The 24,643-nt window shown below is 44.6% G+C and overlaps 2 protein-coding genes across 8 annotated transcripts in view; both read left to right on the top strand.

The window, feature by feature from the left end:
* nfyc (nuclear transcription factor Y, gamma) overlaps positions 1-4,251 on the top strand; it is a gene marked incomplete in the record, with an annotated part of 27,706 nt that extends 23,455 nt beyond the window's left edge. For 4 of the 5 annotated variants that reach the window (XM_076301635.1, XM_076301633.1, XM_076301632.1 and 1 more), the window contains 4 exon segments: positions 1,065-1,217; positions 1,890-1,997; positions 2,338-2,394; positions 3,023-3,145. In XM_076301635.1, coding sequence (XP_076157750.1) covers positions 1,065-1,217; positions 1,890-1,997; positions 2,338-2,394; positions 3,023-3,145 — 441 coding nt within the window. 5 annotated transcript variants of the gene reach the window in all.
* A 7,021-nt stretch (positions 4,252-11,272) lies between these two features.
* The window catches only part of kcnq4 (potassium voltage-gated channel subfamily Q member 4), a 78,938-nt gene continuing 65,567 nt past the window's right edge, over positions 11,273-24,643 (top strand). Inside the window, exon 1 of one of the 3 annotated variants that reach the window (XM_076301629.1) lies at positions 11,273-12,916. In XM_076301629.1, the coding sequence (XP_076157744.1) occupies positions 12,603-12,916 (314 nt within the window). In that variant the 5' untranslated portion in view covers positions 11,273-12,602. The remainder of the gene's footprint in view (positions 12,917-24,643) is intronic. The other 2 variants (XM_076301630.1, XM_076301631.1) reach the window with 2 other exon arrangements.

Below are 24,643 nucleotides of genomic sequence, written 5' to 3'. Positions count from 1 at the left end.
CGAGTTGTGCATTGTGTAACATTTGCAAGTTAAACCTGGAGGCAAATTGGATGAGGCGGAGGCCGCTACCAGTCCTGATAGAGCACCTGGTGGCCTTTACTAGTACACCATCATATGATTTTTATCAGCTATTTGGGTGCTGTTATGTTCTAGCAGTGATGAATGATCTCTTTGACTACTGACATGTTGCCAAAACACTCCCGGCCCAAGCCCTGTCAATGCTGGCCTTTTGTTGCGTATCTCCAGAGCCCATTGCGGCAGCACTGCGCGGCTCCTTGCTGAGTTTGACCCCTCTCCCACTGGGAGTCAAACCCCCGGCGCAGCTCTGGTGGTGCGGAGCTGTCGCCGGATCCTCTTACTGTTCCTCAACAGAGGCGATCGAGTGTCGCCCGTCCGCAGGCCCCCGTGTTTAGGTGCCGCGTCGCTGCGCCCCCCCCGGTCACTGCCCAGCCTTACTCCCCTCGCCCAGTCTCCACTTCTCTCTCTCTCCCTCTCCCTCTCTCTCTCTCTCTCTCTCTTTCTTTCTTTCTTTCTTTCTTTCTCTCTCTCTCTCTCTCTCTCTCTCTCTCTCTCTCTCTCTCTCTCTCTCTCTCTTTCTTTCTTTCTTTCTTTCTTTCTTTCTTTCTTTCTTTCTCTCTCTCTCCCTCTCTCTCTCTCTCTCTCTCTCTCTCTCTCTCTCTCTCTCTCTCTCTCTCTCTCTCTCTCCTCTTCACCCCCACTGTTAGCTCAAGTTTAGCTCTCCAGCCAGTGTGTGGGGTGTTGTATCCAGCCAGTGTGTGGGGTGTTGTATCCAGCCAGTGTGTGGGGTGTTGTATTCAGTTTTGTGGCGGCATGTCTGTGTCACTGCTGAGATAAAGATTGAGTGTAAATGCGTCTTGTAGTGTGAAGAATGAAATGCCTTTCTCTCTCTAACTTTAGTTTGTTCACTCTGCCTCTCTCTGTCTCTCCTCCCTTTGCTCTTCCCTTTGCTGTCTTTCCCTTTTACATCTTTGGTACACCCCCCCCCCCCCCACTCTCTGTTTCTCTGTTTCTTTCTCCCTCCCCTCCCTCTCTTCCTCCTGCAGAGTGCTCCGGTGACCATGCAGGTGGGTGACCAGCAGGTGCAGATCGTGCAGGCTACGCAGGGCCAGCAGACGCAGGCAGCGCAGCCAGCTGGACAGACCATGCAGGTCATGCAGCAGATAATCACCAACACAGGAGAGATCCAACAGATACCGGTGAGGAAGGAGACACACTGATGCTATGTCCACACACAGCTGGGTAGTTTGTTTTCAAAACGGATAGTTTTCCCTCCTTTTGTATTTTATAATACAAAAACAGCCAGGAATAGCTGTCAAAGAACACGTCAAGTCAAGCAGATGGCGATGTTGTAATTTCCACGTTGGGAGGAGTTTTTAAACAATAATTTTCAGTGCCCCGAAACGGGAGTGCGGTTGGACGTAAGGGCAAAATACATTTAAAAAAAATGTCTGTTTAAAAAATCTCCAGCTACATGTGGACATAGCCTGAGACACTCTCATTGACACTGAGCAGATGATTATGATTTTATGATTATGAGTCTTGAATTTCCCCTTGTGGATCAATAAAGTATCTATCTATCTATCTATCTATCTATCTATCTATGATTAGATTAGATCACTTACATGAAAGGTACATTTTGAGCTGAGGGGTGAGGGTGAAACTTCCTCATACATGAAGTGCATAGCTCATGTTAACTGATGCCTGGGTTTCAGTCTGGAAAGCTCCAAATGTCTCCAGCTGTCCAGTTCTGAGTTGTCTTCCCATGTTAATTGGCGTGGCAGCTGTTAAATCTTCTGCTCCAGACCTCTGTGAGGAGCTTGTTTGACCGGAGTGTTCCTTTGTCTCCCCCTTCTGGTGACTGTGTGCAGGTGCAGCTGAGCTCAGGTCAGCTCCAGTACATCCGCCTGGCTCAGCCCGTGTCGGGCACGCAGGTCGTTCAAGGGCAAATACAGACGCTTGCTACGAACGCTCAGCAGGTAGACAACACTCATACATACCTTTCTCTAGAACTGAAAAATGGGACATACAACTTTAAAAACTCATAGTTTTGTTCTATAGAAAAGAATATGCTTAATGTTATGCTATAGGTTAATTTAGTATACACAATTGAGATTTCTAAAAGGTGGGAGCACATTTGAAATTTAGCATGCAATTTTAGTACGTGTTTGCATATTTGTAAGGGTAGTACATATTTGCATGAGTAGTACTTAGCAATTTTATTACAAGGATGTGAAGTAAAAGTAGATTGATATTAAGATAGCTATAAGAGAATCTGGCTGTGGTCATAGTGTCCTAACGCACCCACCTCTTCCTCAGATCACACAGGAGGTGCAACAAGGCCAGCAGCAGTTCAACCAGTTTACTGACGGACAGGTAAGACCCACTGGCCTCTCCTGTTCATGGTGCTGTTAGTGCTCACACACATGGGCAGTATTTGTAGATGTAAAGTAGAACAAAACTCCTGTTAATGGTAAAGCAAAGCATAGTGATGGACAAATAAAATATGTTAAGGTCTTTCCCCACATATTTGTGACAGGCTGTGTCATCTATTGTCTCTTAAGTAGTTATTAATCTTCATGTCTCTTAAGTAGTTATTAATCTTCATGTCTCTTAAGTATTTATTAATCTTCATGTCTCTTAAGTATTTATTAATCTTCATGTCTCTTAAGTATTTATTAATCTTCATGTCTCTTAAGTAGTTATTAATCTTCATGTTCATGTCTCCTTTTTTTTGCATCCCTTTGTATCTCTTCTTTTGCTTTCTGTTCCCCTTACAAACATGTTCTACATCAATTCTCACTCACGCTCCTTATCTGTGTGTGTGTCTGTCTCTCTCTCTCTCTCTCTCTCTCTCTCTCTCTCTCTCTCTCTCTCTCTCTCTCTCTCTCCCCCCCCCCCTTCTCTATTCACACTTCCATTATCTGTCTACCTCTTTAACTGGCCTCTCTCCTGGTCTCTGTAATGCTCACCCTGCTCTGTGTGCTCTTCTCTGCCTCCACAGCAGCTGTATCAGATCCAGCAGGTCACCATGCCGGCGGGACAGGAGCTGACCCAGCCCATGTTCATCCAGTCCACCAATCAGACCGCAGACGGCCAGGTGACCACACAGGTCAGCGCAGACTGAGTCCCTGCCCCCCCCCCCCCCCCACCCCACCCCACCCCCCCTCCCTCCAGGTCCTCACGGCCCTCCGTGTGACGAGGCGAGGGGTGTGTCCTGTCCCCCCTCGCCCTCCTCCAACGCAATGCCCATGATGCCCCTAACATCCAGGAATGGGAGGGGGGGGGGTGGGTCACTACGCCCGACCCACCCTCATACTAGCCCTCCTGTACCGTCGCCCCAGCCCCACACACATCCAGAAGCCCGCCACCATCGTCCTCTCCGGTTCCTCCGCTCCTCTGTACAAAAGCCGCTCTTCGAGAGCTGACCCCAGGGTCTAAGCCTGCCGTCAGCCTCCTGGCTCCTCGTCCTCTCTCATCCCCTCCGGTGGGAGTCTGGAGAGGTGCCGATGGCTGAAAAGCAGCCTAACCTTTTCAGCTCTAAGACCCTGCCGACTTCTACTGTAGGTCCGACCTGCTGTGGGGTGTCCTGACTTTGATCCCTAACACCTAGTCCGGCCTTTCTCAGACTCGGGCTCTCTTTCTTACACTTCCATCATCTCTCATTCGCTTCCTTTCTCTCACTCTCTTTTATGTTTTATAACAGTCTTGTGTTTTGTGTCTTAATTTCTTCATATCTATCTGACTGACTTGCTTTTTTTTTCTCTCTCTCGTTTCCCCTTGTTTTCGTTAAGTGACCCTGAGCTCGTCCTCATCGCTTGGCATCTTGCCCTGTGATGTGTCTGGTGTCCTAATGAACGGGCTTCCAGGCGATCTCCTCCATCTTTGAGCTAAGGAGACCTTGCTGTCCGTTTTGGACCGAGAGGAGAATCATGACGTGTCATGTGTAGCCTAACACCATTTCAGAAGTAATAAAAACATTAAAATAAGCCATAGACTACACTGACACACGCACACACACAGTCAAATACACACACACACACACACACACACACACACACAGTCAAATACACATACACACACACACACATCACTGTACAGTAACATGATAATACAAACTCGAAACCGCTGGATCAGCTCCAGAACATGTACCTACTTTCGTTATTTTGATAAGTTTTCATTTGAGAAGTGTCCAGCATTGTGAAATTGATGTCAAGGGCTTTTTTTTTTTTTTTCTTGCACACATTAAGCGGACCTCAATAATCTGTCTGTGTGTGGAGGGGATTTTTGTGTGTGTTTTTTTTCCTCTTGTATTTTTTTTTGTTTGTTTGTTTTCCCTTGTTGGATATTGTGCTGTAAAATTGCCCCTCTCACAGTCGTGAGCAGTGTCCTCTCTCATCTCTGTCCCGTCTTTTTCAGTGTTTTTGAAAGAATTGTTCTGTGTGCGCCAGAACTGTTCTGTCCTCTCACACTCATCCTTTTCTCAACCCCTGTACAAAACTGCATTTCTTCTGGGAGCAAGAGGCTCTTTTATACTCCTTTTAATACAAGACGTAATTGTCAAGTAGATTTTTAAAGATGAATGCCCTTTCGTTTTTCACTTGAGGTATTATTATTATTATTATTATTATTATTATTATTATTATCATTATTATTGTTATTGCCTACATTCATTGTTGGTCTTACTATTGATATTTTGCATGTAGTTACAACTGCCAGCATGATATGCAACTAGGTACAATTTTTATTTTTGTTTTTATTTTTTTTGTTTTTGTAAACAAACTTTGAAATGTGGGAAAATAAAAAAATGAAACCTAAACAAGACTGGAGTACTTCCATTATTTGTTCAGTCACAACTGAATAGTCGACCCACCTACTGTATCCAGTGCATAGGAATGAACATGTAATACACAAGTTGATCGCTAGAGGGAGACTCTAGTATGCTTGTGAATATTAAAAGTTGAAATCATTAGCTTGGAGTTTTTTTAATAGGTTTATTTAATGATGTGCGTGCGTTCGTGGTGTCCAGAGTGGCCTAAAACACAGCCCGCTCGTGTTTATTATGAGCTCTAATGTGTGGTCGTGGAATGGCAAACAGTGATCGTCTTGGAATAATACAGTCACGAGTTTGTCTGTTGGAGACCGCTAAGCTTTTCTGAGGCCAGTGCGCATTCCTTATCCGACCTAAATCTTAAAAGGAAGACGTAATTACACAGGAACTGCAAATTATGTGCAGGGTGAGTCTGACATCGCGGTAATTTCCCTCATCTTTTGGAATTACTGCCAGAAAGCAATAGGCCAACTACTTCCAAGAACATGGATGACCTTAAGCAATTGTGTAGGTCATGAATTGATCTAACTTTCAAATTAAACGACAGCTTCATCAGATTAGTAGAGTTGAGTTATTTTTCAAGGATTAGCGTCAGATTAATACGTAGCCCTTTAATATTCAGCCGTCGGATCAAGTCCTGCCCGAGCTTTGATTGTATAAACAGGATTCCAGGTGAACCCTAGTCACCTCTTCAGGAATATCTGTCCGGCCTTCACTTGTAGACATGGTGCCACGTTAATTGACTTAATCGCTGAACAATTAGCGTATTAATGAAAACGGACTCTGACTCGCTTCATCTAATTAGTAAAATGTGAGGATTGTGAGAATGTCTGTGCTTAATCCAAGCATGAATAGGATTGAACTCTGAGTATTTATCTTGGCTGCTGCGTAGTTATAGTGAGATCAAGGAACAGGCTTCAGAGACACAGGGTTACTTGTGATGAGGCCAATAGGCTATGTTTGACTTTGAACTTTTTTTCAACTCCCTTTTTTATTGAGGACTACTCTTTAATGCAAAAGTTTTGTAGATAGGCCTACATAAAGTAACCCCTATTTGTTTTTTGTAATGTACATTTGTGCGCCATTAGCCTTTGGGCCCAAGCCAATTTTTTGTTTTTTCCCTCTCCCATTGATGGACACCTTCATATAGTGTGGGATGGTGGCCTGTTAAGGGCAGCATTGCCATGAGCACCCGGTCATAAATGTGGCACCATGTATCCAGGAGAGGTATTGTCATATTTAACATGCCGGCAGTGAAAGGTTAATCAAGCAGCCTCTTTGCGCGTCTTCATTTGTGAGTTATATGCGTGGTGGGATTAAGCCTGTAGCAGAGTGGTGTTCCACAGCTGTCTGTGAGGCTGCAACCCTCTGTGCCTCTCTCCCTCCCTCCCATCTTTTTCCTGGTCTTTTTTGTCAACTGCTTGACTTTGACTCCACCCCCAAACCCCTCCACTGCCTGTTAGTAAATCCCACTGGACGATCAAGATCCTGGTCCCCACACTGGGACATCCAGGTTGTGAGGGCCTATTTGTTTTGCCTGCCTCTCTCTGTGTTGTTGACACTGCTCTGGGAGCCAGGCAGAATGGATACTGAACAAGTGTGTGTGTGTGTGTGAGTGTGTGTATGTGAAAGTTGAATTTAGTAAGGAGACCACTGCCAAGAGAAGTTTTGAAGTTTTCCCAAAAAATGCCAGCCCAACCCCCCCCCCCTTTCCCTCTCTCTGTGGAAACCCTACTCTTTTTATGAGCCCCTTTTCAGCAGTGGGACTCTGATCCCTGGTGCCCGGCCTGCCTGGCTTGCCCAGCTAATGTCCGGGGAGGAGAAGGAGCGAGGGAGGCAACAGAAGCTCCTTTCACGGGGCGGAGGACGGGAGTCATCAACACCCACTCACCCACACATTTCTCACGCAGGAGAACTCAATGCTCCTCATTCAGCCAGACACAGAAGTGTGTGTAAGTGAGTTTGAGTGTGTGTGTATGTGTGTGTGTGTGTGTGTGTGTGTGTGTGTGTGTGTGTGTGTGAGTTTGAGTGTGTTTGTGTGTGTGTGTGTGTGTGTGTGAGTTTGAGTGTGTGTGTGTGTGTGTGTGTGAGTGAGTTGGTGTCTACGCATATCCTCTCAGCTCTGATGTAACAATGTCCCTCTACTCTGTAAACATGTTTGCATTAATTCAGAGAGAAACTTGGGGTAAAGTATAGCATTGTGAAAGTCCATTGGCTTGCCATTAAAAAAGAGAATCCCTAGTGCTTTCACTCTGAGCTCATATCTGTCTTTATCGGGATTTTAGTATGGGAATGGTTCCATAAAGAACCTATTTCTATTTAAAGAGGTTTTAAAAATATCTTTTTTTTCCCAAACAGATTTTTTCCCTCCTTACAGACAGGCAATGTAGTTTTCTACGCACATACTGTAAGTAATGACACATAATTACATATTTTACCATACTGTTTTTCATCATGACACTGGTATTCCAAAAGTCTGTCACTGCTAGTGGGGTGTATTTATATGCTTTTTTTTTAATTCCAACTGAAACAACTCTGTGGCACACAAACTGCCCAATGACTTTGAAATTTAAAAAAGGGGAATTTCAAACTAAGAGGAACTTGAGGAACTCAAATTCATTCTTTGTCGACATGTATTAATCAGCCATTCAATTAGTGGGACACGCATAGGTTTTGCAACTGTCATATGTTATAAAAAAAATAAGGGAAGACCCCACCCAAGTAGACTTCACAACTGTCAACACTGGGAAAAACACACCCTGTGCTTAGTGGAAGACCATTGTTACGACTGAGAATTTCTGTTTTCTCTAAATAATGAAAAGATTATTTAAAACATATTCTGCAATATTGCACATATTATTAGTTGAAATGGGCATCGTACATTCACAAATGTAGTGAAGAAGGCTAATTTGTGATGTTAAAATATATCTGAAGTGGTTTTAAAAGAGGAATGCTAATGCATGATGCAAAATAATACAGCATCTAGTGTATAGTCAAATGAAATGAGTCACTTGGATCCCTTATACAGACACAAGCAGGACCACATCCACTTCCTTCATGAAGGGAGTCTTAACTGCTTTGATGACTTTGAGGCCTAGAAAATATGCTAATCTCCTCCGTTGATATTCCTAAAGGTTACTTTTTCTGATATTTTTTTTTTTCTTTTTAGTTGAGTATAATCTAGGCTGAAGTGGAAATGGCAGATCAAAACATAGAAAAGAGGAGAGGAGAGGAAAGAAAGGAGAGAGCAGAGAGGAGGTTTTAAGAAAGGCCAAAACAACAGGGTGGTATGGGAAAGCCATTACAACAGTGGCTGAAGGTCCTGAGTTTTGCCCAGTGGAAACAAAGGGCTGAGGGCCGATGTGTGGGGTATTTTAAGTCCTCGGTAGGTCCCTGTGCGACTGTCCCACCATCCAGGGGCTCAACAGCAGACCATGGGGTGTGAGAGAATGTGTGTGTGTGTGTGTGTGTGTGTGTGTGTGTGTGTGTGTGTGTGTGTGTGTGTGTGTGTGTGTGTGTGTGTGTGTGTGTGTGTGTGTGTGTGTGTGTGTGTGTGTGTGTGTGTGTGTGTGTGTGTGTGTGTGTGTGTGTGTGTGTGTGTGTGTGTGTGTGTGTGTGTGTGTGTGTGTGTGTGTGTGTGTGTGTGTGTGTGTGTGTGTGTGTGTGTGTGTGTGTGTGTGTGTGTGTGTGTGTGTGTGTGTGTGTGTGTGTGTGTGTGTGTGTGTGTGTGTGTGTGTGTGTGTGTGTGTGTAAGAGAGAGAGAGAGAATGCCAGAGGGAGAGAGAGAGTGTGAGTGCGTGACTGACTTGACTGAGAGAGAAAAGAGAGAGAGTGAGTGAGTGAGCGGGTGAAAGAAAGAGCTAGAGGAGGTTTACCTCGTGACATTTGGTCTCCTTTGTTCCAGGATCGTAATTCCAGTCATGTGAGCAGGAAGTGGGGAAGAATATGCTGGTCACCCCATGTGTTCTGGTGATGAGGCCTTTTGTGCTGTTACGGCACATGAGCTTCTGAGAATCTGGGCACAGGCTTATTTTTATCCAAATTAATTGTCTGTATGTGTGTGCACGCGCACAGTCGTTTTCATCAACACTGACGTTATGAGAGCATTTGCGTGTATACTTACCGTATTTCCATCAACTACAACCGTAAAAAAGTACTGGTGATACTTCAAATAAACAAGTAAAAAGGGGAGCTGGTGTGCGGATTTTCTACGGCAATACTTTTTTATCCAGCATCTGCTTTTGGATGTGTGCACGTAACGTTTTTGGATTACTATCATCTAAAACTGGCCATGTGTTCAGTGCATTCTGAATTGTACTTTATAAATGCTTTTAAGAGACAGAGCTATGAGATTGAGGAACTGAGTCTGTGTGTGTGTGTGTGTGTGTGCGTGTGTGCGTGTGTGCGTGTGTGTGTGCGTGCGTGTGTGCGTGTGCGTGTGCGTGTGCGTGTGTGTGTGTGCACGCGTGTGTGTGTGTGTGTGTGTGTGTGTGTGTGTGTGTGTGTGTGTGTGTGTGTGTGTGTGTGTGTGTGTGTGTTTGTCTGTCTGTCTGTCTCTATGTGTGTTTGTGCATGCATCTGTGTGCAAGTGCATGTGTGTTTGCATGTCTGTGTATGCCTGTGTGTGTGTGTGTGTGTGTGTGTGTGTGTGTGTGTGTGCATGTGTGTGTGTGTGTGTGTGTGTGTGTGTGTGTGTGTGTGTGTGTGTGTGTCTGTCTGTCTATCTCTATGTGTGTTTGTGCATGCATCTGTGTGCAAGTGCATGTGTGTTTGCATGTCTGTGTATGCCTGTGTGTGTGTGTGTGTGTGTGTGCTTCCTCTGCCCCTGACTTTTGCCAGCTGTTTATAGTCATCAGATCCACCGCCTGTGTTTTGCAGCCACATGTCTCCTTCCTTAAGCAGCGACACAAAGAGGTGCTCTAGGGCCAACAGTAGGGCTGCACTCTTTCTTTCTTTCTTTCTTTCTTTCTTATTCTCTCTCTCTCTCTCACTCTCTCTCTCTCTCTGCAAAAGGGTACCATCTGTGCAGCCCTTAAAGGTTCTTTGACGGAATCCTTAAAAGTTCTCATTGGAACTGTATGAGCTTTTGGTGATGTGATAGCACTGTTACACCTTACAAGTAATCTGCAGAATAACTACTTTAAAACAACAACAAAAACGTTGTCCCTGCAAGTGCTGTTCGTATGTTGATGTGGTTGCATAGCAGCAATTTTGCATGTAAGCATTATCTTGTGGTTACCAAAATGCGTCTGTTGTAACTCAAGTAGGAAGGAAGTGAGAGCAGTGATGAAAGGTATCAAAACGCTTTTCCGTTTTTTTTGCACTTTGCTTTTCATGCACAAACCTGTGTGTACATCTGAGTGTATGCGCCCTGTTTGTTCCGTCTTCACCGGTAGTCCCAATCCAATGCCCCTTTTTCCTTCATCCACACTGGTCAATGATTTTTCGAGTGCAAAAGTTGTGTCAGGAGACACAATATGCTCTGAAAGAGCAACTGTTTGTTAGGTTTAAGGAAATCAGATCAGACCAGTGGCAGAGTTAATGCTGTTACGATAAGTAACAAAAACATAGAAAATCATAGATGAGGAGAAAAGGCGTTTACAGGCTAATCAATCATACACAACTCAAGTACCCAGTGTTGGGTCAGATTACTTTACTGAATATAGACTACACAGCAATTTCTGAAATCAGTAATATAGTCCATTGGATTACAATGTTCCTTAATCTGAGTACTTTTGGATTACTTTTAGATTACTTCAAAATAATAGACTCAACAATTAAATACATTAAATAAAAAGACACTGCCACAAAACTGTGTCAATGAGTGATAGATAATTAAGGAATGTGTTTGTGGTCAAATTAGAAAATACATATTTTAGTAATATTTCAACCTCGAAATGGTATTTTCAATCTGGAAATGGATTTCCACGACACTGGACTCATTTTGTCGTGGCACGGCTCATTTTGTCTAATGTAATCTGGTCTGATTACAGTTGCCTACTTGATTTTTTGTAATCTGATTACATAATCCAGATTACTTGTAGCCTAATCATACCTAACCCTGGACATATCCGACTTTCTGAAGTCTTCTGGGGCAGGCTATGGCAGCATCTTAATTACATAGGCCTAGGCCTAACAATGATTGTACTTGGGATTTTTAAAAAAAATGTTTTATTGTATTTAAAACTTTTTCCCATTACACTTTAGTGATATTATGTGTTGACCGAATAAAGCTAAACTGTATCTAGATCCTAGCGTCATTAACACCTTCGGAGCTACTGTGGTCTTTTGATAGCAGCTGCCCACTGTACGTTTCATGTGCCTTCCTTCCGATGACTCAGGCAGTGGTAATCCGTGTTTGGTATTTCACAACCCTGCTTTGGTGCCATGATCTGGCCCGCACACACATCTATATCGGGTGATTCCGGCCAGAGCATAAACAATGTAGGCTAGACTTATCATTGGTCGGGGGAATATGTAGGCCTACTGTTGTTATCTATTTTGGGGACATTAAAAATGTGTTATGTTTGGAAAAATCCAAAGCAACCATTGAAAACCGTTATAGCGTCGAAATCAACATGGAACATAATGCGTCAGTAGGCTACTATAAATTAACTTATATCGAATAAATAATAAACAAACGCACGCTAACGAACAACTAACTTCGAGATCCAGTTAGGGTCTGTTTGGTATCCCTCCCTCTCTCGTTGCCTCTTGCGCGCTCCCTCTCCGCTCCTTGCACTCAGAAGCTACTTTGCTCAGCGGTCCTTGTCGGTGCGCTCGTGAGACGCGAAGCATTCGTGCAGAGAACTTATCCGTCCCTTCTTATCTGCGTTCACTTGGGGGTGACTGTTCAAACAAGTAAGCCACACAGAAGGGACCGTGTGCCGAGATGATCGAATTAGGGGTCTGCCAATGATTCTTTATTTTTCAAGGACCTCACCGCTCCTCCCCGAAAGATCCTGATCAGCGAAGCGCATTGGAAGGGAGCAAGGGAAGAGGACCAAGAGGGCATGTCTTTCGCAAACATCTGTCTTGACATGAAATTATATGAAAAGGGTAATAATGGATAACGTTTCTGTGGCGTCTCTAAAACTGCTCAGCAACTTGATGTAGTTTTCATAAAACTTTAGATTTCGCACTGGTAACATAGCTGCGTTGATTGCCTCATAAAGGTTAAGCGTTCCGAAAATGTTCTTATCAGAAGTTAGTGTCCCCATCTAAGCGTGATTATTAAGGTTGTAAAACAATATTGTGAGCTGTTTTGGTGATACTTCAGTGGCACATGTGGTGGACTTGTCGTTGCGATGAACTAAAATTAACTAAAATCAGTAACATTGGCACTCATTCTCTCAAAGGGTCAGAACTTCAAAGATTGCCACCGAGCCTCAGATAACTTTGAAACGGGAACTGTAGTTTTCCTTCAACCATGTTTGTCGCTGGTCGACTTTTCTCTTGTGGCACAGATCAGGATGTGTTTGTTTATTTAAACGGCGGGGATTTGGTGTTGAGATAGGTGACCCATAGACGAACTGATCTGTGTTGTGCTGCCAAAACCTCAACGCTTGAAGCTGTGGTTGCACTGCAGTATAGTCTAAGACACTCATTAGTTTCCCATTTGCTAGCATAGGTAACTCGGTTCCGAAGTCCGTCAACAATGACTTTGATTGCATTTCAGTTTCATTGGCTGATTATTAAATAGTGCATAGGGCATTTTATAGACGGATCGTTGTATTTCATTCAGTTTACTTTTATGATTCTGATCATGTTGGGAAGCCCTTCCAATAACGGTGGCATTAGGATGCTGGTTCCCCCGGCTCCAACTGACGATAGGCGGGTTGAATTTGTCGCTCTCACGGCGGTTCATACCGAGAGAAGTGAACCGTCTACACCGGAACGGGGACACCCCTCTCATCGCACGGGGCTATTGGGGACCCCATTGCCCGGGCCTCCAGGGCCACGAGCGAACACTGCAGCATCCAATAAGCGCTACAGAAAGTTTCAAAATTTCATGTATAACGTGTTGGAACGACCTCGAGGATGGGCCTTCATCTACCACGCATTCATGTAAGTATATTTATATTTTTCCGCACCTGCCTGTCATCCCCTTTTTTTCAACGTAATTATAGAAACACTAGTGATTTTGTCGTCGTCAGACCCACAACAGTTTGCACTGGATACTAGTTAGTTTAAAAAGCAAAGTTCTACTAATTGTACAAACTCCATTCAACTTCCAAAATAATACTGTTTCAAGTGGAGTCGTTCCAGGTGCATTGCGAACGAATTTTGAATTCAATTCAATTGTGCGCTACTAACAATGTCTTTGAATTAAGCTCTGTTTGAGAATATATTTAAACATAAAGACATTCAGTCTGACCATGCATTTAGACAAGCCAAAATGGTATGTCTAAAATTGTTTGTATAATTTTATGACAGGCTTCGCAATCATGACACCTGAGTGCAGAATGTCCGATGAATGCTCATTTCAGAGCTAACATTTAGTGTAAATAAGCCTACTGTTTATAAGACAATTACTACATTGATATTTAAAAATGTTATTTTGGAAATATTTCCCTTATTAGCTTGCATATAAAACTACGCATGCCAACAAATAAGGTTTTCATCTTTCCATAGCACTCAAAGAAATGCTCTTGGACACTTTTCGGTTGCAAACAATTTCATTATGTCGGCATCCATCAAAAAATCATTGCTGTGGCTTGCTTAACTTTAATGGTTCCCACATCTGATAAACTTTGACAGCCCAATACATCAACAAAAACTCTAACAGTGGTTACGTGAACCCCATTCACAGGTTATTTGGGAGTGGGTAACGGCACCTCTGTCTCTCCAACTCCAGCTGCGCAGTGTGCCAGGTGTTGTGAATAATGTATGTTTGAAAAGTGTCGAATAAGAGTTTCCTCAGCTATGTTTGGAAGTAAATTGTGTTTGCCTGCTTTGTTTAATAAGATCTTGGTGTGACAGTTCGGCGGAACAAACCTTACATCACTTTTTCTGTTTAATGAATTCCAGCCATAACAAATTGTGACTGTAAAAAGACTTCTCAGTAGAAAACGCCTGGTGCATTTAAAGTTTGAATCAGCATTTAGCATTTATTCTCACAACTATGCCAGACTATGTCAGAGGTGCAGCAATATTTCAGTCATCTGAGCAAACAGAAGCACACAACAGAACGACATATTCATTAATTGGTGAAAAAGCACCTGCAGTCTGTTGGTTTTTTGAGGGGATAATTAATATAGAAGACTTGAACTTGACCTAATCACCTCTCATCAAAGTAAAACTTGCACGGTGCACCTAGTCACACATTTCAGAGCAGCATGATTCCTCATTTTGTACAAATTCCGCTGCTTCTATTGCATCAATTACAGTAGTATTAAACATAATAAAGCCTATACTGTAATGCTAACAGTACATTTAGTCAGTGTGACAAATGTCTTGAATAATATTTTTTTTCTTTACATACAGTGTGTGTGAAAGACTCTTTGCTGAGATGATGTCCTGCCATGTGCGTCAGTCTCTCTCTATCATGAGTGCAGAGTGATGCTGCTCACTGGCACTGCTTTGCATCCTGTTATCATAATAGGGCGCTGTTTGTGATGAGTTACAGCCATCATGATGTGTCTCCACCAGCTAAAGTAAATCTTTGTCATTCGAGTGCTTTTATGGACCCCGAGAGCCGTACACAGAAATCCGTCTTGAGGTATGAGTGTAGATGGACAGTATCTGGACGGAATAAATATGTGTGGTTAATAATGCCATTGCTTTAGGGTGCTATGAGTGCAATTGAGGAACACAGCAGGGGAGGGGCATTGAGTCATTTTTTCTCAAAACTGTTATGCATGGTGGACTAATCGGGTAGGGGGAAAGGATTGAGGAGGTTATAAATTGCAGACTAACCTATTAGAGGCCACCCAACCACCCTCCCCTTGCCTCTAAGTCGTAATAAGCCACCATTGTAGGTTGAGGTGTGGGTAACGAGGTTAGAGCACACAGGTTTGCCATGTCTCCACTCTTGCAGACGGCAGAGCTTATCAGCTGTGCCCAGGGCCCGCTCTGCCATTCATCTCCATGGAGCAGCCGCGGCCCTAATGGATCTCACTGTAAATCGGCGTTATTCTCCTGCACAAGCCTCCCCTCAGTCACCATCAAAGCAGCATTGATCTCCCAACAGGCCCCTTGTTCCCCCCCCACTTCCCAAACTCCACATCCTGGTCCTATCTGAAGTTGGGTGTTCTTTTGAATTTTCTTCTTGTTATGAAATAACAAAAAAAGTCACTTTTGAGGGTTTACTAGACATTAACTGGAAACCCATTTTAGAGGGCTTAATAAAAAGCCCACCCCTACCCATTAAAATGGCGCCAATCGGACATTGTATAAGGGAACGCTACTCTGTGCGAGCTAGGCTAAAAGTGCTCTAGAGTGGCGAGCAGTGATTAATGGCTGGGGAGGTGATTTTTTTTTAGACTGGGTAAATATTTTCCTTACGGTGGAGAACTCTCTCCCTCGGCTTGAAAAGGCTTTTCAAAGTCCAGTCCGCACAGACGAGGGGGACAAGAGTCTCAAGACCTGGGGGGTTGAGTCCTGACATCTCCTCCTTCCTTGTCTTCCACGGACGGATCCAGACCAAACAAGAACTTCAAAGCTCTGCGGAGTCCCCCTGTGTTCCCAGAGCCTACCAAGGGTGCTCTGAAGTCCTGGTGGTCCACTAGCGGTGTCGCTGACCGGTCTGGTGGTGATGTGAGGACAGGGAGAACCCCTGGTGTGAAAGGAAGGGCCAACCCCCCACACCCCTTTGACATGTACAGCACAGTGGGACAGTTGGACGTCAGTGGTCAATTACTGGATAGGGACGTGTTGGACGTCAGGGGTCAGGGTCGGTGACAGCTGTCCACCCCCGCTTTTCCCCTCTCCCCTATATCCAGTGTCCCCAGTCTGTCCCTCCAGAGGGTTTCTGAGGAACACGCAGATGCTAAATGCACGTGCGCACAAACTCACATTGACAAACACACACATACACACACACACACACACACACACACAAACACACACATGCAAATGTGCTTACACAAACACACGTTTTTAACTGACCTTTTGTTCCTCCTGCTATTCATCATGGAGACCAAACTGGACATTTGTAACAGAAGCATCCCTACACAAGTGCCCTTTTCAATTTGAAAAAGAATCATTTCACTCCCCTCATGCTCACATCAAGTCATTGAATGGGCTGGCTGCAAAGGCCAAAGAAAAAAAAATAGAATGACAAAAAATGGGGCTCCAGAGATATTTTTACATGATCACAGCATTTCATGAACAAAGCATTCGGACATTGCTGTATGCTGCTTTTGGGTGAACTTACTCTTTTTATGTTCCAGCTCTATTTGAGTGTTGGTGAATGACTGTGTTTATGTGTGTATTATTCAGGGGCGCTGCTAGACAATTTGGGCCTTATGACAGACAATGATTCTGGGCCCCTCGATAATATATAGTATTATTGGTGGGCGGGGGGAGGGGGGGGGGGCACTCTCTGGGGGCCTCCTGTCAGTGCTGGGCCCTTAGAATCATCCTAACCACCCTCCCCCATCCCTCGCGGCACCCCTAGTATTAGAATGTGTGTTCAAGGTTTGTGTGCAATGTTGAACCGGTGAGGTGTGCTCTCAGAACAAGTTGACTGCACTGCTAGTTGCTCTACAGCTGTTACCTGTTAGCTGTTGGTGCCTGACAGAAGGGTCCTCTCACATTTCATAGGTCATTATGTTTTTGCATTCATGCCATGAGCTAAAGAAGTGGGCATTGTGGGTAAAAATAACATTGGCTGAAGGTAGAAGTTATCTTAGGTCAGGTTTTCCACTCTGAAGAGGCTTGTAGATATGACCTTAGGGCATGTTAATGTTTGCCTATCTGGCCTTGACATATTTATATGGTAGTTAATGGGATGAAAAATGCAGCACTTTGTGGCACTGAGTTAGCAGTAGTCTCAGAGAGCAAGAGGTACATCGGGGCAGTGGTTGGGCTGATGGACCAGGACTGATGAGTGTTTGTTACCTTATGTAAGCTAATCACAAGCCCAATGAAGGCAGAACTCAAACTGTAAGCACCTCTCCAACCAAAACAGGAATGGTAAATTGTGCTTTGGTCAAGTTGTTGGCAGGTTTTACAACAACATTCAGCCAAATTTCAGATCAATCCAATGCCAAATTTCAACTCACTGCCTCCAGACTTATTCTCTTTGCACTGAGGCATTTGTGGCTCCCCAGCACAAAGAACCATAGTATTTTAAAGCATACTTATTAATGTAATGGTTCACTGCATGTTGCATGGCATGAAATCTGTTATTGCCATGTAGTAGATCACCTTGGTCTTAAAGTCAGAGAGAATGGCCTGGTCTTATTGACAACCACATGGGGCTGGGGGACCTGGGCAAGCCAAGGGTGTATGCCATCGCTGCGCTGAAAACGTACCCAGTCCCTCCCAGTCAGCATGTAAAGTGCACAAAGGGAACAAAGTGGTCACAGCAGATTTAGAGTGTCCACTGTGTTGAGCTGTGAGGCCTTAGTGATGATGGATTGCGAGAAGTGTTTGTTTAAAAAAGCTGCTCTAACGAGACGTAACGGATTGCAGGTGCATGTAGTAATTGTTTGCAGGTGACGGTGGTTTGCACGGTCCCACGTCTGGGATTGAGGTCCATTGTTTTTCGCAGACGGTTTGATGTTTACAAGCATGCGCTGTCCACGGTACTGAATTTTGTCTCATTCACTTTTCAACTGTGGCGTCATGTGTGGGAGGAGCAGGGGGGTATTCCAAGTACGTGGTTTAGTGTCAAACCTGGGTAAGGTAACTCAGAGTAAGTGGTAAACCTCCTACAACAAGAGCCCTATGGTATTGTTTTGTTAGGAGAATGAAGCCATGCAGTTCTTCTATTAGGAGGTTTACCACCTACTTTGAGTTAACTAACCCAGGTTTGTCACTAAACCACGTACTTGGAATACCCCCCTGGTCAATATCACTGCCATGCGTTTGTGTTCAGGTTGCACCATGAGCATGTTGAGGGTATGGCAGTGTCATGGAAATGTCTTTCTTCATAAGGCATGCTGAAACATGCAGGGGTCTAGAAAGTTTAGTCGTTAATAACCTATGATTTAAATCAGCTATGATTTATGGTTGCCCAAGTAAAGTAAGTATTTTGACTACAGCGGTATTGTCCATCATTCTTTGGATAACAGTATTCGTTGAAAATGACAATATGTGGTGGATATGTTGACAGAATGTAAACACTGTGAATTTGCTGGAAGTGATTATTTGCACATTATAGTGAATCATTAATATTTGACATACTTCTTGTATCCCTGATATGCCTATAATTATTATTTTAATTACTTTAGGTGGATATTGTGTACAGAAGCAAATATTTTACAGTGATTTTACAGAGATTCATCCAGAGAACTAGGAGAGGGGCGCGATTTAGACATTTGGTGCACACACTGCAAAAAGGAATAATTAGATACATCAACAGAACAAACACAACGACAGCTCAAATTCCATCACACAGGTTTCTGATCGTAAAAAAGAGGAACAATTATATAGCATAAAGTGACGGGAAGTCTGAAAGAAAAGCACAAGCTATATAGTTCCAGTGGAGGCGTAATGTATAGGCTGAGGAAAGGTGATCCATCAACCCACGGACGCGCTGTCATCTCTGGACAGGTGATAATCTCACCACAGCAAATGCTGACGGCAAGAGCAGCAACAGGCACTGTGCCATGGTGAATACTTTCAGTACACACCACGGCCAAGCATGGACATCTGACCACAGTGATATCTATGAACAAGCACGCCAGGAAACACTCCTTTAACAGATGTGGTTTACAGGGTATTAGAAAGGATTATGAAGGTATAGAAACCTAAAAGGAATGAAAATTATGTCATAATAGGAGCCGTGAACATCACCAGTACAGCTGTCTGAAGCACAGAGCAGCTGATGTACTGTGCAGGCAGTGTGCAGTGTTAGTACATAGAAATCTGCTGGAATTACCGTATATGTAATGCTGGGATGTTGAGAAATGTATGCTGTGTATATTCTGCTAATCTACTGTACACAAGCCAGCCACGCACCGATTTTGTGGTCCTGCCAGAATCTGCTTTAATAATCACACTGTAAACCTGTCCTGAGCTATAAATTCCAGGATCAGTCAGGTGCTTTAAAGAAAGCTTTACAATACATTTCAGAGCGTGGAGTGCCATACCAAATATACAGCACAAAGTGAGTTTATCCAAAGCGTGCCTTAGAGTTCACAATTAAAGCTGACATCTTAATGCTCAAGTGGCTCTCCTGGCTGCTGTTCCTGGAAGCCGCCTGCCGTGGGGTTGGTCTTTTTCACGGTGAGACCAGCAGAACCGCCCTGGGAACAGCACCGGAGGTCACCCACAGAAAACAGCTTATTCTACATGGGTAGTTAGACGCTTAAATGTTTTTGATAAGAGTTCAAATGTTTGGGGGGTGGGGGTTGGGGGTTGGGGGAGAGTAATAGATGCATGGGGTGGGAACAGTGGCATTTCCCGTGTGCTGTGACTGATCTGTGTGATGTGGATGTGTTCTTTGACTGCCCAACTCCTGGTGCTCTATCTTCTCACCCCAATAACCCCATACCGCACCTCCTGTAAAGTCTTCATAACACTTCATATTTTGGAGCCAGGAGCCAGCGCTCTCTCTCTCTCTCTCTCTCACTCTCTCGCTCTCTCTCTCTGTGTATTTGGGGGGTTCTACTGATACTGAATCCTGGTTGTGTGTGTTTCTTGTGTCTGTGTGTGCACTTGCATGTCACTAAGCCTGTGTCTCTGGGTCTGTCTATGTGTGTTTTCAGCACATGTGTCTGTGTGTCCGTACATGCCCTGTAGAAACAGTGGCGGATGCCTGGGATTCAATCGGATCAAGTTTGTTCAGCAGTCGTGACCTTCAACCCGGGCCATTTACATTTGCATTTGCATTTATAGCAAACAGATCCTTTGTGTCCAGCGCAACGTGGCCCGTGTCCTCGGCATTGTACCGCACCGCGCCACTCCTCTCCGCTCCCCTGCGGTAAACGAACCTCCGGTGGTGCCAGTCAGCGCTAAGCCCCCCCCCCCAGACACACACATGTATGTACACATGCACATAAACATACAAATGCACTCAGAGACAAACACTCACTTTATTATTATATTATATATATTATATATATTATGTATTATACTACATAATATTTTACTATTGATCACGTGAAAGCAATATACATAATATCCTTGGTTGGCTGTTTTTTTTGTGTTCTATTGTGTTCCAAATTTCAGAAAAGAATTTTCCTACTTTTCTCCACGTTCTCCCCAGAGTGCAGGTCTTACCAGAATAGAGCTCAGGAAGGGCCTTGTCTAGAGGAAGAGCGTCGGGCTGAAAGAGATAAAACTGAGAGTAAGGGATGCAATGACAGAGAGAGAGAGAGAAAGAGCCAAAAAGAGAAACAGAGTGGATCAGAGGGAGAGAGTATATTTTATTAGGTGCACATACAGTAAGTGGTTGAGTCGCAGTCCTATTTCAATTCCAGCTGTGTTTGATGTGTGTTGTTTTTTATGTGCTTGCTGTAGTTTTGGTCATATTCGAGTTTCGTGCCAAAATCTCAAAGTGGGATCCGCAAATAACTCCTGTCCGAACCAAGAGCTCAACAGCTCAGAGTGCTACACACCTCACTGGACTCCTAGTTAATAAATATATAAATAAACAACACATTCCACACACTCTCCCTCTCACACACACATATACACATACACACCCTCACTCAAACAGAGGTATTGCGTGTGCGCGAAATGCCTTTAGTGCTTTCTGTGCTGTTACTGTGTTTAATAATGCATTGTTTGTGCTTTTAAAGAAAATTATGCTGCAATCATGATCCCATGGGGGATACGAGCCCTTCCCCCCCGCCCCCTGTCATCGATTTCCTGTGCACTTGCAGCTGTGTGCTTTCATATTACCTGCAGATGAGCCCTGTTTCCCGTGTATACAAGGATGGATTATTGCACGGGCCTACCGGGCCCAGGCCCAGGGGCCCAAGGGGTCAGGGGGCCCTGAAGCCCAAGCCTTTGCATGGAATCATTGCCTCAATATCAACAAATCAGGATGTAGGCTATGAATCTGATTGAATTTAGTATTGGCCATCCCCAAAATGCACCAGAATACAGGAAATCACATCAAACAAATTAAAAATGTTCTGGGGGAGGACCCCCAAACCCCTCGACAATACGACAATAAGTGGGAGGCCCTTAATACATCTTGGCCCAGGGGCCCGAAAGTTCATAATCCGCCCATGCGTGTATAACCGAGCCATCAACACGGAGCGCCCCGCGTTTATTACAGCGCGTCAGCAACGTTGCGAAGATTAGCCTCTTCACTGTAGCCTTCCTCCTTTCACCTTGCTTCGGCTGATCATCTTGTTTTGTGTTTTTTTGTCATTGCCTTTTGTTGTGTTTTGTTTTTGTTGTTGTGTTTTGTTGTTTGTTGCCTATTTGAACAGCCTCCCGTGCAGACTTGCCAACTCAACAGTGTTTGTTTTCCTGTCATTTACCTTTCCCCCCCTCAATTAATTCTTCTCAATCCCCCCCCCCCCCCCCCCCCCCCCATCATGCCTCTAATGTCTAATGTTTTCACTGGTTGGGGTTTCTACATTGGCCATTTCCTCCCTCCCCCTACACGCCTCTCTCCTCCTCATTGGCTCAGGCCTAACCCCACATGCCTGCACTGCGTGCTTCTGTACCAATGTCCAGCCTAGTGGCCTGGGAATCTCCCCTGCCTGTAACCTTCTATGGCTCGACCCAGCCCCTGATCTATGGGCCTGGCGATGGTAGGTGATGGATGCTGTTTATGCCCCGCGTGCCCTCAGATCCTCATTATTTATAGATGGGAGAGGGAGATGCTCTCGTGGGCTCGGCTGGGACGGTCCCAGTGCAGCCAGCCCTCGTCCACGCAGAGCCAGAGGGTCGGGTGGCGTTCAGCCGCGCGTCTGGAACGATCTGTGTGCTTACGGACGGTCATGGTCAGGGCAAGGCATATGTGTGTGAAGACCAGTGAGTGAAGGTCCTGAACTGTAAGGACTACAGTTTGAGTTAGTTTATGCCAAGGTTCTAGGAACCTTTTTTTTTTTTTACCTCTGAATAGAAGCTATTTCATTTTGTCTTCATATGATTGTAAAGGGTGTGTGAAGTTCCAGTAAAGGTTATACTTTAGAGCCCAGGCCTGGAAAGTGCCATCGAGAACCCTGGAGGGCCGTTCAGGAGTTGTTTCTGAGAGGGTGGATCGCAGTGGTCGGTCGGACGTGCGGCTATAAATAAGGAGAGTGTTCTTGAGTCTTGACCACGATGCAACCAAGCAAAATTCCCATGGCTCTTTCAGGCCATTTTCACAAAGCAAACCGCTCCCTGGGAGTGTGTAGGATGTGTTAAGATGGAGCACTGAAGTTTGGAGATTTGTCGTTGTTGTTTTTAGTTGTGGTCGTGGTGTGTGGCCTTGATGGCTTTCAAAAGCCGGATCAGATTTTTGTGACAAGTCCACTTTGAGCATGTTTGTTATGTGTCGTAAAGCACGACAAAAAAATAAAATAAAAAAAATGCACAGCAAAAAAAAAGGGGGGGAAATTCTGGAGCGACGAAAAAAGAAGGAAAACAAATGTGTTGGACAGTCACACAGCTTTCGTTCCATGAATATTATATCACTCTTAAAGAGCATCGGAAGTGTGCATTTTGAGTTTTATGTTTTCAACTTCCAAACAGCATTCGAAAGGGTGGTTTTATTGATGACTAAGGTAAATGAAACATGCTGATGATGGAGGGAGGGGAGAGGGTGGAGGAGTGCAGACTGATGGTGTGATGAAGAGAAAGAGGAGGGAGAAGGAGAGGAAAAAATCACTCGGTGCACTCCGTCTCCATTTAACCTGCGCTTGATTGCGGATCGGTCCGGTTTGTTTCTCGGCCGGCCGCTTTATGAGCGTTCCTCGGTGGGAGTATGTAAATTCAGCTCCATTAAGGACGCATCATGAGCCCGACCCCACCCCCCCCCCCCTCTCGCTGGCCTTACCGGGTATTATCTCCCATTCTCACACACCCGTTTAAATTGGTCACTGCTCGGCATCCTTCTTTCCAGCTCTCTTTTACTCTCTCTCTCTCCCTCTCTCTCTCTCTCTGCCCTTTTCTTCACTCCTGTGAATGGCGAGCAATGAGCCCATGTTGCACCTTTAGAAGCGGAAACTTTCTGTGTGAGCAACGAAAGGGCATTTACTGTAGCTTGCTCATGACGGATGTCCAGGGACATTCAGTCTCACACACACACACACACACACACACACACACACAGATACTTTCTCTCTCTTTCACACACAGAAATACACATAGATACACTAGACACACACACACACACACAGACACAGACATAAATACACACAAACACACACACACATGCACATTCACACTTTCACTGACTCTCATCTCTCAATCTACACAAGGAGCGCACAGTGTGGAACAAGCTGACCCAGGGTGAGAGTGAGAGGACCAGACAACTTCCCCTTCATTTGTAGCCTTTCCCTCCGAGGCCCCTGGGTGTAGATTGTGTTATTCCTGGGTGCTGGACGGGCGTCAAAACAGAGAACACCAAAGGGACTAAACACCACCCTCCCCCCTCCCCCTCCCCCAAATAAACTGACCAAAGTGGAAAGCTCTGAAGTTTTGGAGAGCTCCTGTGCTGTGTTGTACCCACTGTCAGACACCAACCACATCAAGCATCAAGGCTCCGTGCAAGCCTGTTTCTCTCTCTCAGTCAACACTGTCTGGTCAGTCTTAAAGCAACGCTTTGTAGAGCGTCTCTGTTGTGTTTCACCAACAGCTACCGTGTGCACTTGACGCAGTGCAGGACTGGACTGATGGCCAGCAGACCTGGCGACAGAGTACAAAGCGACGGAGAGCAGTGGAACAGGGACGTCATGTCACATGGCACAAGACCGACGAGGAGTTTAACACTAGTTAGAGTTAAACAGGAACAGGAAGCCTAGTGACATAGAGCTGGGAGATAAGATATGGAGATCCTTATCCTCTAGTCGTTCTTCTTCTGATCATTTCCCAGGAGCTGTTTTTCTTGTGATTCGGGTTATTTTAAAGTTTAAATGTGTCTAAATTCTCCTTTCCCTTTTATAGGACACGTCAAGTCTGCTTACAGTAACATGGAAAATCGTAACTGAGATGTAACACCACAGCCTTGCTTCTCTGTAATGTGCCTAGAGATTGTGGTCAGTGATTAATGGTGGCGTACAAACCACAGCTAATTGAATTGAGCACAGGTCATCAGACGTCACAAGGTCAGTGAGCCATACAATTACATGAGGAAGATAAGACAAAAGTACCGGTACGTTGTTGCCAAAAGAAAATTCGGGAAGGCAGAAGACATGGGAGTGCAGGAGACAGGGGGGCACAAGAGACACTGGAGGAGACATAGAGACGGTTTGTGTGGGGAGTGAGTGAGTGAGTGAGTGATTCAGCAAATGAGTGAGTGAGTGTGTGAGTGATTCAGCAAATGAGTGAGTGAGTGAGTGAGTGATTCAGCAAATGAGTGAGTGAGTGTGTGAGTGATTCAGCAAATGAGTGAGTGAGTGAGTCAATTAGCAAATGAGTGAGTGAGTGAGTGAATCAGCAAATGAGTGTGTGAGTGATTCAGCAAATGAGTGAGTGAGTGAGTGAGTGATTCAGCAAATGAGTGAGTGAGTGAGTGAT

The sequence above is a fragment of the Alosa pseudoharengus genome, unplaced genomic scaffold (assembly GCF_046254945.1).
Source record: "Alosa pseudoharengus isolate Yale_2024_CS ecotype anadromous, Long Island Sound unplaced genomic scaffold, YU_APseudo_1.1 YU_APseudo_1.1_scf_23, whole genome shotgun sequence".
NCBI classification, from domain to species: domain Eukaryota; kingdom Metazoa; phylum Chordata; class Actinopteri; order Clupeiformes; family Clupeidae; genus Alosa; species Alosa pseudoharengus.
This window is presented reverse-complemented; position numbering and strand designations above follow the sequence as displayed.